Source organism: Nerophis ophidion, linkage group LG11, assembly GCF_033978795.1.
Source record: "Nerophis ophidion isolate RoL-2023_Sa linkage group LG11, RoL_Noph_v1.0, whole genome shotgun sequence".
NCBI classification, from domain to species: domain Eukaryota; kingdom Metazoa; phylum Chordata; class Actinopteri; order Syngnathiformes; family Syngnathidae; genus Nerophis; species Nerophis ophidion.
In genome coordinates, this window is record NC_084621.1 from 31731933 (window position 1) to 31745898 (window position 13966).

A 13966-nucleotide genomic window follows, 5' to 3' on the forward strand; every position below is an offset into this window, starting at 1 on the left:
CTTTTTAAAGGCTAGAGTATTAGTTTTATGATTGGACTTTAAATTTTTCCTGAGGCAACATCTCTAACTGTTACCATTAGGGCGTTCCAGACTACTGGGACCTGAATAGAAAACGTTCTAAAGCCTGCAGGCTTTTTTTGGACTCTGGGAATCACTAATAAGCCCGAGTTCAATGATGGAAATCCTCAAGTTTAGTCGCATGCCATTTGCGTTCCAGCTTTCTACATGATTGTGGAAGAGCTCTGTTTTTTTTCTGTGAACCAGGGGGTATGCCTTTTAGGGGCCTTTTTTAGCTTTAGCGATGCTGTACTATCAATGACGTGGTGCAGGGCATCGTTGATGTAGTTAGTGAGGTTATCGATGGAGCCTACGTAATTTGGGAATGGTGCCATTGCCGAGGGCAGTAGGCCAGCAAGAGTCGTACTTGTGACAGCATTAATGTTGCGACTGCTAAAGTATTGGTTATTATTAGCTTGTTGAGAAAAGTCAGAACTTCAAATTGTATTAGGTAGTGATCAGACATTACCTTAGTGTACGGGAGTACCATAACTTTGAAAGTGGTGACACCCCAGACAAGGACGAGGTCTGTCGTATTACGATTGCGATACGTGGGTTCATTTATTATTTGTGTAAGACCACAGCTATCAATTATAGTCCGGAGCGCCACGCATGCAGGGTCTGACAGAGTATTCATATGGATATTAAAATCCTCCATTACAATTATATTATCTGTGTGCGTTACTAGATCAGCGACGAACTCTGAACATTCACTGATAAAGTCTAAATGATGTCCAGGGGGGGCGATAGGTAATTGCCAGATGGATAGGTAGCGGTGTGACAGACGTCACAGTAAGCACCTCAAATGATTTATATTCATTACTTAGGTTAGGACTAACTAAAGGGCTAAATCTATTATGCGTCTCAACCGGTTCACCGTGACTTGTAAGCCGCTGTGGGCTGCTACAAACTGGACGAATCAGCTCCCTACAACTAATGCTAGCAAACGTCTCCGCAGCAGTAGGGCCAACCTATCCATGAGATCGGTGCACAAAGAGCAAGGAGCCATACTCATGTTGTTTCTTTCACGAGTTGAGTTCTTTCTGTCTTCGTAGTATAAAGGCGAAGATTAACAGCAGTGTGAGGGAGCAGACACCTTTGGAGAGCAGTTTTTTTGTACAGGGACCAGCTTAGCTTTGCTAATTTAGCAGCTGGCTAGCTGAGAGAAAGGTGGTGAAACACTGAGTGGGTGCTTTGTAAGTTTGATAAGACTACCAAATAAATATGTTGGCGAAGGAATAAAGAAAGCTGTAAAACAATTAGAATCTTTTATATATGTGAGCGCGTGCGTGCGCGCACTTGTGTCTAAGGGTTGTCCTCCTACCAATATTTTGGTACTGGCACCAAAATGTATTTTGATAATTTTCGATACATTTGTAAATAAATATGGATCACAAAAAACGTCAATATTGGCTTTATTTTAGGAAAAAAAATATTATGATGAACTAAACATATGTTTTGTTTTTTTATTGGAATCAAAGAACAAGTTTGATATTAACATATAACATACAGTACAGTGAACATAATATAAAACTTCACTTTTAGTTGTAAGTAAGCAAACCGGTTACTAAGGCTCCCAATTTGACTGCTGACATATGCGGTAACATACATGGCAGTAACTACCATTGAGGACACCGAGGTCATGTCGTCTGTATTTTTTTTAGCTGACAAAAGGATGATGATATGACCGACTGTAAATGTACTTTGTGTGGGACATAATGTGTGCAGTACATTACCATGCGTAGATTATCCTCTGTCAATATATGATCTTTGGTCATGCACAGCCCGCTACAACTCCAATAATGTAACGCAAAAAAGTCAACTTTTACTTTAAATATTATCCTATCCGAAATGTGCTGTCAATATAACTTTAACATTAAATCATACTGATGTAACTAATGTTGCTTTCACTTGAGTGAAATTGATGTAAAACGCAGTAATTTATTCACATTCAGGAGCGCTACCTTGCTTGTGAGCTATTGTGTCTTCCTACGGTGTGTAGTGAAGCATGTTTACCTATTACTCATTCTGCAGGGATGATATTTGTAAGCAGCTTACTTTATTTGTCGCCATGGAGGCGAGGATTAGTGATGTAGAAGTAGCTAAAAAACTAAAGAGAGACGTTAGCCGCTAGCTAGCTATTAGGGAGCTATGTTTGAGAGGATCGCTTGCAGAGCAACGCTTCAGGTTTATAGCTCCAACTTTAGGTTTTAAGCCAATATATGTCCATTCTCCATCTTATGTCTTTACAATCTTTTTGCTTGAAAAGTGCTGTGTGTGCGTGTGTTGAATAACATACAATGTAGCTTTAATGCCACCATTGTCACCGTGGCGCACATCATGTAGATCAGGGGTGCCCACACTTTTTCTGCAGGCGAGCTACTTTTCAATTGACCAACTCGAGGGGATCTACCTCATTTATATATCCATCCATCCATCCATTTTCTACCGCTTATTCCCTTTCGGGGTCGCGGGGGGCGCTGGCGCCTATTTATATTTATTTATTTATGAAAGAGACATTTTTGTAAACAAGTTAAATGTGTTTAATGATAATACAAGCATGTCTAACACATATAGATGTCTTTCTTTCACGAAGACAAGAATATAAGTTGGTGTATTACCTGATTCTGATGACTTGCATTGATTGGAATCAGACAGTAATGATGATAACGCCCACATTTTCAAATGGAGGAGAAAAAAAGTTGTCCTTTCTGTACAATACCACATGAAAGTGGTTGGTTTTTGGCATCTAATTCATCCAGCTTCCATACACTTTACAAGAAAAACATTGGCGGCAAATTCCGTAGCTTGCTTGATTGACATTCACGGCACCCGAGGGTCTTGTGAGATGACGCTGGCTGCTGCCAGTTCATTATTATGAAAAAATGACAGAGAGGAAGGCGAGAAACACTTTTAATTTCAGCAGACTTTCGCGCCGTCCCTTCCGTCAAAACTCTAAAGGCCGACTGCACATTTCCTATCTTCACAATAAAAGCCCTGCTTCATGCTGCCTGCGCTAACAAAATAAGAGTCTCGGAAAACTGGCGTGCACAAGTGATGTGCACGCCAGCTTTCTGAGGGATCGCTTGTGCACGCCAGTTTTCCGAGACTCTGTATTTAGTTAGCGCAGGCAGCATGAAGCAGGGCTTTTATTGTGAAGGTAGGGAATGTGCAGTCGGCCTTTAGAGTTTTGACGGAAGGTACGGCGCGAGAGTCTGTTGAAATAAAAAGTGTTTCTCGCCTTCCTCTCGGTCATATTTTAATAATAATGATCTTGCAGCAGCCAGCGTCATCTCACAAGACCCTCCGGTACCGTGAATGTCATTTAAGTGACGTCTTGGTGAAGATTGATGATCACTAATATTTAGGTCTATTTTTTTTAAAAGCCTGGCTCGAGATCGACTGACACACCCCACGCGGTCGACTGGTAGCTTGCGATCGACGTAATGGGCACCCCTGATGTAGATGAAATATTGAAGTACCAGTATTTTTCTAAAGTAGTATAGTACTGTTTTTAATTCATTAGTACCGCCGTACTTTATTAGTACCGGTATACCATACAACCTTTCATAAAGCAGTCAGTATCTGGTGTGACCACCATTTGCTTCATTCAGTGCAACACATCTCCTTTGTATAGAGTTAATCAGGTTGTTGCGTGCTAGACTTGCTAACTAGCATGGGAATACATCGGCGGCTACATCCAGCGGCCTGTGAAGCAGAGGAGTCTAGTAGCAGCGGGGGCCGTCTACGGAGCAGACGCCAGCGGTGTGATCGGAAACGCGGATGCCGAGCGGGGCTAAAAACAAAGCAGAAGGCTAATCCCCACAGAACACCACTTTCCTCCATCCCGAAGACGGATTTAGATGGAAAATGCGAGACTACTGGTCTGGGTAAGGAGTCAGTTAAATTAGAACAAGTTTTTTCTGCTTTGAGTGTTTCAGAGTTGGACATGTGTTCTACTGAGGTGGCTAACTATGATGTGTGCAGTTTATCAAAGCAACAAACAAACAATCGGAAAATCCCCGTTACTGAGGTGGCTAACCATGATGTGTGCAGTTTATCAAAGCAACAATCAAACAATCGGAAAATTCCTGTCGTATCAATTCCTAGATATGGTCGTAACTATACTAAATGCACCGGGCATAATAAACACAACATTATTAATATTGCTACTACGGATAATTTGATCAAAAACTCCCTAAAACAGCCCACTACCTATAATATAGGTTTTTTAAACATAAGATCATTGTCTCCTAAAACGTTGTTAGTTAATGATATTATCAGAGACAACAATCTTAACGTCATCGGTCTCAGCGAAACCTGGCTTAAACCAAACGACTTTTTTGCGCTAAATGAGGCATGTCCTCCTAACTTTACACATGCGCATATTGCCCGTCCGCTCAAAAGGGGTGGGGGGGTTGCACTAATATACAACGAAAACTTTAACCTTAGTCCTAACATAAATAATAAATATAAATCGTTTGAGGTGCTTACTATGAGGTCTGTCACACCGCTGCCTCTACACCTGGCTGTTATCTACCGCCCCCCAGGGCCCTATTCGGACTTTATTAATGAATTCTCAGAGTTCGTTGCTGATCTAGTGACACACGCCGATAATATAATCATAATGGGGGACTTTAATATCCATATGAATACCCCATCGGACCCACCGTGCGTAGCGCTCCAGACTGTAATTGATAGCTGTGGTCTCACACAAATAATAAATGAACCCACGCATCGCAACGGTAATACGATAGACCTAGTGCTTGTCAGGGGCATCACCGTTTCCAAAGTTACGATACTCCCGTATACTAAAGTATTGTCTGATCATTACCTTATAAAATTCGAGGTTCAGACGCATGTTCGTCAAACTAATAATAATAATAACTGCTATAGCAGCCGCAACATTAATACAGCCACAACGACAACTCTTGCTGACCTACTGCCCTCGGTAATGGCACCATTCCCAAAGTATGTGGGCTCTATTGATAACCTCACTAACAACTTTAACGACGCCCTGCGCGAAACCATTGATAACATAGCACCGCTAAAGTTAAAAAAGGCTCCAAAAAAGCGCACCCCGTGGTTTACAGAAGAAACTAGAGCTCAGAAATTATTATGTAGAAAGCTGGAACGCAAATGGCGCACGACTAAACTTGAGGTGCACCATCAAGCATGGAGTGATGGTTTAATAACTTATAAACACATGCTTACCTTAGCTAAAGCTAAATATTACTCAAATCTCATCCACCGTAATAAAAACGATCCTAAATTTTTGTTTAGTACGGTAGCATCGCTAACCCAACAAGGGACTCCTTCCAGTAGCTCAACCCACTCAGCTGATGACTTTATGCAATTCTTTAGTAAGAAAATTGAAGTCATTAGAAAGGAGATTAAAGACAATGCGTCCCAGCTACAACGGGGTTCTATTAACACTGACACGATTGTATATACGGCGGATACTGCCCTCCAAAATAGTTTCTCTCGTTTTGAGGAAATAACATTAGAGGAATTGTTACAACGTGTAAATGGAATAAAACAGACAACATGTTTACTTGACCCTCTTCCTGGGAAACTGATCAAGGAGCTCTTTGTATTATTAGGTCCATCAGTGCTAAATATTATAAACTTATCACTCTCCTCGGGCACTGTTCCCCTAGCATTCAAAAAAGCGGTTATTCATCCTCTCCTTAAAAGACCTAACCTCGATCCTGACCTCATGGTAAATTACCGACCGGTGTCTCACCTTCCCTTTATTTCAAAAATCCTTGAAAAAATTGTTGCGGAGCAGTTAAATGAACACTTAGCGTCTAACAAGCTATGTGAAACCTTTCAATCCGGTTTCAGGGCAAATCACTCCACGGAGACAGCCCTCGCAAAAATGACTAATGATCTATTGCTAACGATGGATTCTGATGCGTCATCTATGTTGCTGCTCCTCGATCTTAGCGCTGCTTTCGATACCGTCGATCATAATATTTTATTAGAACGTATCAAAACACGAATTGGTATGTCAGACTTAGCCCTGTCTTGGTTTAACTCTTATCTTACTGATAGGATGCAGTGTGTCTCCCATAACAATGTGACCTCGGACTACGTTAAGGTAACGTGTGGAGTTCCCCAGGGTTCGGTCCTTGGCCCTGCACTCTTCAGCATCTACATGCTGCCGCTAGGTGACATCATACGCAAATACGGTATTAGCTTTCACTGTTATGCTGATGACACCCAACTCTACATGCCCCTAAAGCTGACCAACACGCCGGATTGTAGTCAGCTGGAGGCGTGTCTTAATGAAATTAAACAATGGATGTCCGCTAACTTTTTGCAACTCAACGCCAAAAAAACGGAAATGCTGATTATCGGTCCTGCTAGACACCGAACTCTATTTAATAATACAACTCTAACATTTGACAACCAAACAATTAAACAAGGCGACACGGTAAAGAATCTGGGTATTATCTTCGACCCAACTCTCTCCTTTGAGGCACACATTAAAAGCGTTACTAAAACGGCCTTCTTTCATCTCCGTAATATCGCTAAAATTCGCTCCATTCTGTCCACTAAAGACGCTGAGATCATTATCCATGCGTTTGTTACGTCTCGCCTCGACTACTGTAACGTATTATTTTCGGGTCTCCCCATGTCTAGCATTAAAAGATTACAGTTGGTACAAAATGCGGCTGCTAGACTTTTGACAAGAACAAGAAAGTTTGATCATATTACGCCTGTACTGGCTCACCTGCACTGGCTTCCTGTGCACTTAAGATGTGACTTTAAGGTTTTACTACTTACGTATAAAATACTACACGGTCTAGCTCCATCTTATCTTGCCGATTGTATTGTACCATATGTCCCGGCAAGAAATCTGCGTTCAAAGGACTCCGGCTTATTAGTGATTCCCAAAGCCCAAAAAAAGTCTGCGGGCTATAGAGCATTTTCCGTTCGGGCTCCAATACTCTGGAATGCCCTCCCGGTAACAGTTCGCGATGCCACCTCAGTAGAAGCATTTAAGTCTCACCTTAAAACTCATTTGTATACTCTAGCCTTTAAATAGACTCCCTTTTTAGACCAGTTGATCTGCCGTTTCTTTTCTTTTTCTTCTATGTCCCACTCTCCCGTGTGGAGGGGGTCCGGTCCGATCCGGTGGCCATGTACTGCTCGCCTGTGTATCGGCTGGGGACATCTCTGCGCTGCTCGTCCGCCTACGCTTGGGATGGTTTCCTGCTGGCTCCGCTGTGAACGGGACTCTCGCTGCTGTGTCTTGGATCCTCTTTGGACTGGACTCTCGCGACTGTGTTGGATCCATTGTGGATTGAACTTTCACAGTATCATGTTAGATCCGCTCGACATCCATTGCTTTCCTCCTCTCTAAGGTTCTCATAGTCATCATTGTCACCGACGTCCCACTGGGTGTGAGTTTTCCTTGCCCTTATGTGGGCCTACCGAGGATGTCATGGTGGTTTGTGCAGCCCTTTGAGACACTAGTGATTTAGGGCTATATAAGCAAACATTGATTGATTGATTGATTGTTGATTGTGGCCTGTGGAATGTTGGTCCACTCTTCTTCAATGGCTGTGCAAAGTTGCTGGATATTGTCAGAAACTCGAACAGGCACTGTATACGCCGATCCACGGCACCCCAAACATGCTCAATGGGACACATGTCCGATGAGCATGCTGGCAATGCAAGAACTGGGATGTTTTCAGCTTACTTGCATGCTGCAATATGAGGTGATGGTCTCGGGTGAATGGCACAACAATGAGCCTCAGGATCTCGTCATGGTATCTGTGCATTCAAGTTGTTTTTATTTTTGATTCAAGATGGCTGCCGGCTAGATGCACTGGGTCATACAGCTCCAACAACCTATGCAAACGCTTGAAAATAAGTTAACATCCATCCAGCAGAGCAACATCTTCATGTTAATGAGGAAAATAAACATAAAACTGCCGGATAATTTTTGTGATTTTGGACTTGTTGGAGACTTTTTGATGACATGTGCTTCGATGCACTGACACGCCATCAATACCGGATTGCCTGGAATCTGAAAGTATTCTGAAAGCTCACCTGGATTCTGAAAGTACTCTCCTCAATAAAGAATGGCGACTAAGAAGTTAGCAGAAGAAATGGAGGAGGTAAAAAAGTCTCTGAATTTCATGTCAGAGGAACTGAGCAAAGTAATAAAACTGCAAATGGGCCTTCTGGATTTAATTGACGAACTTAAGCAGCTGATGGCAATAAAGACAAGAATGGCAAACGGAGAAAGATTTCTGCCACAAACCTCTACACAACGGTGATATTATATAAAATATGTTGATGTTATTTTTACCCTTTGCATTTATGGTTTGCCGTTTTCGTTGCATCTTTGTTGCTCTTGCTCGATTAAAAGATGTTTATCAAGGAGGTGATCTGGGAAGTAGAGGCGCAACAATATATTTTCAATATTCAGTGTTTAATTGTTCATAGTTCATACTGTAAATCCCCACATTCTATATCTTCATGTAGATTCTGAGTGTCTTAGTATGTAAAACAATTTAATTTTGATTACGTATTTGAGTTGGTCTGTTTTTTAATATTTTTAGTATTACTCACTTTTATGTGAGTGTTTCTACCATACTTGCCAACCATCCCGGATTTTCCGGGAGACTCCCAAAATACAGCGCCTCTCCGGAAAACCTCGCGGGACAAATTTTTTCCCAAAAATCTCCCGAAATTCAGGCGGAGCTGGAGGCCGCGCCCCCTCTAGTTCCAAGCGGAACTGAGTGACGTGTCGACAGTCTGTTTTCATGTCCGCTTTCCCACAGTATAAAGAGCGAGCCTGCCCAATGACGTTATAACTGTAGAATGATCGAGGGCGAGTTATTGGTTTCTTATGTGCATTTATTGTTTGGCAGTTTCATTAAAGTCCTCCCAGCCCGGTAATAACACACAACAACAGCAGTCACATTTTCGTCTACCGTAAAGCAGTTTGTCTGCCGTAAGCTCCAATGTTGTGAACTTGTGACACTCTTAAACAGGACAATACTGCCATCTACTGTACATAGAATAGAATAGAATGTACTTATTTAGTTCAGCACCACAGTTCGCTCACAATAAACAATGATAATAATATAATATATATATATATATATATATATATATATATATATATATATATTATATATAATATATGAATAATATAAATATATTCTACATATACTCTACATTTAAGTGCAGTCAATGAACATATGCATTATACAGTCTGATGGCTGTCGGTATGAAGGACCTCCTGTGTCGTTCCGTGTTACATTTTAGGAGTCTTGAGCCTTCCACTGAACGTGCTTATTCTCTCCGCAAGGTCCGAGTGTAGTGGGTGGGAGGTGTTGTCCGTAATGGCTAGGAGTTTTGCTAGACTTCTTCTCTGCGAGAGAGTCTAGCTGTGCATGCATATGGTTAAAAAATAGTGACAGAGAAGAGAACAAAGATGGCCATTTCAACCCTTAACTCGACAATGAGTAGATAAGTGTTATGTGTGTGTATATGTGTAAATAAATGAACCCTGAAATTCAAGTATTTATTTTATTTATATAAATATAATACAATTAAAAAAAATATATATATATAGCTAGAATTCACTGAAAGTCAAGTATTATATATATATATATGTGTATTTAAAAAAAAAAAATGTTTTATATATATATATTAAATATTTGACTCTTAACCACGCCCCCCCACCCCCCACCCCCCACCTCTTGAAATCGGAGGTCTCAAGGTTGGTGTGATCAGTTTTTAGTCTTTCACTAATGCACTGCAATCTCCACTGTCTTTCCTGTCAATGAGAAAGGACGCAAAGAAAAAGGCTCCGCTTCTGCTACCGGAGTTTTTGTTAAGTCTGAAGATTTTGACCACTGATTTGCGATCACAGCCAAAGGAGAGTCACCTGGCATCTTCGACCTGATTTTGGTCGGTTGAGAGGCACTGATACGCTGAAAAAAGGCAAGTTGGAAGAGCCGTTAGCCTCTAGCCAACAGCGCCTTACCGCAATTTAAAGCGGTTGCCCAGCAACCAAAAGCTACTGCAAATTTACAGCTGTTTTAAAGTGCTTCCGGCCTCGCAGAGTGAAATAAGTTGACAGGCTGACACCTGAAATTGATCTCTGGACGGCGCAAGGTACGATATTGCTGAAAAAAAACAAGTTAAAAGTGCCGCAAGTCGCCAAAGAAGCAAGAGAGCAGAGAAAGAATAATCAACCATGGATGACAAAAAGATTAAAAAAAAAAATGTTTGTAAGAAGAATACATTATATAGAAAATTAATAGCACAAAGAAATACAGAGGCAGAAATTAAGTACAAAAAGTTTAAAAACAAGTTAATCATACTACGATCATGTAGAAAAGAATATTACAGTGAATTATTGGACAGGAGCAAAAATAATATGAGAGCAACATAGGGCATCCTCAATAGCATTATTAAAAATGGCACTTTTACCCCCAATACTTCTTAGACGGAAATAAAAATTGTGACAACATAAAGTAAGTAGTTTAGAGCTTCAATAATTACTTTGTAAATATTGGACCAAAATTGGAAGAAAGGATTCCAGACCCAGTTTCAATTGAGGACTATAATGATACCATAGAGCAAAATCCCAACTCCCATGTTCATCAGTAATTTGACACAGGAGGAAATAGTTACAATCATGAAAAAATTTAAATCTAAGACTTCAACTGATTGTATTGGCATTGATATGGAAACGATAAAAAAGGTTATTGAAGAAATTTCAGGACCATTAATGTATATTAGTAACCTATCATTTCAAACAGGTACATTTCCAAACAAAAGGAAAATAGCTCATTTATAAGACTGGAGACAAACATCAATTTACAAATTATAGACCTGTTTCTTTACTTCCACAATTTTCTAAAATCATTGAAAAACTGTTCAATAACAGATTAGAGAGTTTCACAAATAAAAATAGAATACTTGAGGAGAACCAATATGGATTCAGAGCTAATGTTTCAACTTCAATGGCTTTAATTGAAATTACAGAAGAAATTACCAATGCAATAGATACTAAAAAAATGTGCGGCAGCAGTGTTTATGGATCTAACTAAAGCATTTGACACAATTAATCACAATATTTTAATCAAAAAACTGGAACGATTTGGCATCAGAAGGTTATTAGTCTTACACTGGATAAGAAGTTATCTAACGAACAGGAAACAATCAAACTTAAAGTGTTTACAAAGTACAAAGAAGAAGAACCATGATAAACATTCTGCATTTATTCATCCATCCATTCTTTCATTCTCAAAATAGTCTTATCTCATCGTATGAAATATAACTTACTTCACCAATTATTATTTACTTATTTATTTGTATTGTAATTATTTATGGAGTACATTGTGAATAAATTGAGAACAGAAAGTGAACAAAAGTTTTAGCAACTGTTATGTAAAAGAAAAGGGGTAAGATTAAATAAGCTCTGCTTATTCCTACTCCTTTTCGAACATGTTGAAAAGAGAAACTCGGAAATTGTGATGTATCATGTTGTATGCTTGCATGTTTGAAATAAACTCAAACTCAAACCGTTTAAAGTGTTAAGAAAAAGTACCCAAGCACATATATTACATGGTCTGTGAAGGGTATCGTGCTACATATAACCTGCCTCTTTTTAAGATCCGTGTCACGTGACTTCAAACTGACCTTATTAGCTGGTTCTGATACAAGATCGATTGCTTCAGGCAGACTTTACCGGAAGCGGGTCTTGCATTTTGAAACACCAAATATTTTTACACTGATTTTTTTTACGCTGAATTTTTAAAAACTCAATTTTTATACATTGAATTTCTAAACTCTGAAATGTTTTACACTGATTTGTTACACTAAATTCGTGCACTGAATTATGGAACACAGATTTTTTTACACTGAAATTTAAGACACCACATTTTTTTAAATGAAATTGTCAGCATAATTTAATGCAAAAAATTCAGTTCACATATTTCCAACGCAAAAAAATGTAGTTACATAAATTCAGTGTAAAAAAAGAAAAAAAAAAGCTTTTTTAATAAAGACACAAATGAACCTTTAATCATTCACCGCTCCAAATATATATATTCATATATTTTCAGAATATATTTGAGTTTTTAGGGTCTTTTCCCATTTTTGCATTCTAAAAGTGTTGTCAGGTAAAACTGATGCAAATTTTGCTGAACAGTTGAGATAAGTGATGGACATTTTTTCATCTGTATCATCAGCGATGTCTATAAGATCCAAGAGGGGATCGGAGACAAAGTGGGGATGCTGATTCAGTCTTTTGCCACCTTCATCACATCTGTCATCATCGGTTTAGTGAAAGGATGGAAACTCACGCTGGTCCTTCTGTCCATCAGCCCCTTGCTGGGCCTTACGGCTGCACTTTTTAGTACGGTAAGCCTTCCGCCCATGTGCAGCTGAGATAGGCTCCAGCAACCCCCGCGACCCCGAGTGGGACAAGTGGTAGAAAAATGGTTGGATGGAAGCCTTGATCTTTGTTCACATTGGCATCCAGCGCCCATCTTCACAGCCAGACTATTCCTGCTATATTTGCATGCTTCTCCCATCCTGAATAGGTGTTGGTATCATTCACGTCTAAAGAACAGGATGCCTATGCTAAGGCAGGGGCTGTGGCAGAGGAGGTGCTTTCTTCCATCAGGACGGTGTTTGCCTTCAGCGGTCAGCAAAAAGAGATTGCCAGGTGGGTTGTACGATGTTGTATGCTGCATGACTGATGATGCTGTACGATTTGGTATTGATCTAAATAAAGTTAATGAGCAAAAACATAGTCGGTATTGCAGATTATATTTTTACCAGATTTTATGAGCAAATAGAGTCAATATAATGAACCACAAGCAAAAACTATTGGCTCTAATTCAAATCCTTTGACTTTTTTCCCCACAAAGCCTTCTGTGTCCAAAAAAAAGAATCTTGCTGTGTAAATAATTTGTAAACACAACGGTATCAACAACACACGTATTTGTAAACAATATAACAGAAGAGAATTAAAACGAATATTGATCTACTATCAATTGATTATAATGTCGATATTTCGAGCTATGCACCCCTTTTTCGAGTGACCAGACTCCAATTCACAAAATGTGGGACAGCATCGAGGTAGTCCATAATAACTTAAAAAATAAAATTTCTATTCTGCTTACAGAATCCAAATAAAAACTTTAAATGCAATTTTCTCACGCTGTCTCATGTAAAAAAAAAAAACAAGCAAGGCGCTTGCTTAAATGAAAAGAGTATAAATCTATAGTAAGTAAATATTCCTACATTTGACTTTGCAAACATAATTTTTTTCTACTGTCTACTGCGTCAGTGCTTTTCTCTAGCAATGTTCTGTTACAACTCTGTGTGTATGCTAGCAGCCCTGCTTCAATTAACAGAGACAGAACAAGTGGATTACTGACAAGATGGTTCACTTCGCAACTAATACGCAAAACCATCTCCAGCTATCGAGCTAAAAATCTGCTATCAACTAGCTATCTGCCCCGTAACAAGCACTTCTCTTAAGGTTGTGAGGGAGTGAGATTTACCAATGTACACATGCACAGCCACACTGGCTAGCCTCCGTTATACTTAACCCCTGAAACAGGTAACAGCACCACTGTAAACCGCCTGGTTTTGTCCTTGTTTTTCTGTTCAGCCCGGAACTTGAACCTGGGTTGTCGTGCATTAGAGACGAGCATTCTTGCCACTGAGCTAAAAGCCCAGGCTATGAACAGTCCTGAAACTCATCGAAAGCAAAGCTGCAAAAGTAGTGAAGTGAAGTGAATTATGTTTAGATAGCGCTTTTTCCTCAAGTGGCTCAAAGCGCTTTACACAGTGAAACCCAATATCTAAGTTACAATTAAACCAGTGTGGGTGGCACTGGGAGCAGGTGGGTAAAGTG

The 13966-nt window shown here is 39.9% G+C and overlaps 1 protein-coding gene across 5 annotated transcripts in view; it reads left to right on the forward strand.

Moving 5' to 3' along the window:
* LOC133561918 (ATP-dependent translocase ABCB1-like) overlaps positions 1–13966 on the forward strand; it is a 49824-nt gene that overhangs the window by 17306 nt on the left and 18552 nt on the right. For all 5 annotated transcript variants that reach the window (XM_061915582.1, XM_061915587.1, XM_061915585.1 and 2 more), the window contains 2 exons: positions 12288–12459; positions 12642–12766. In XM_061915582.1, the coding sequence (XP_061771566.1) occupies positions 12288–12459; positions 12642–12766 (297 nt within the window). The remainder of the gene's footprint in view (positions 1–12287; positions 12460–12641; positions 12767–13966) is intronic.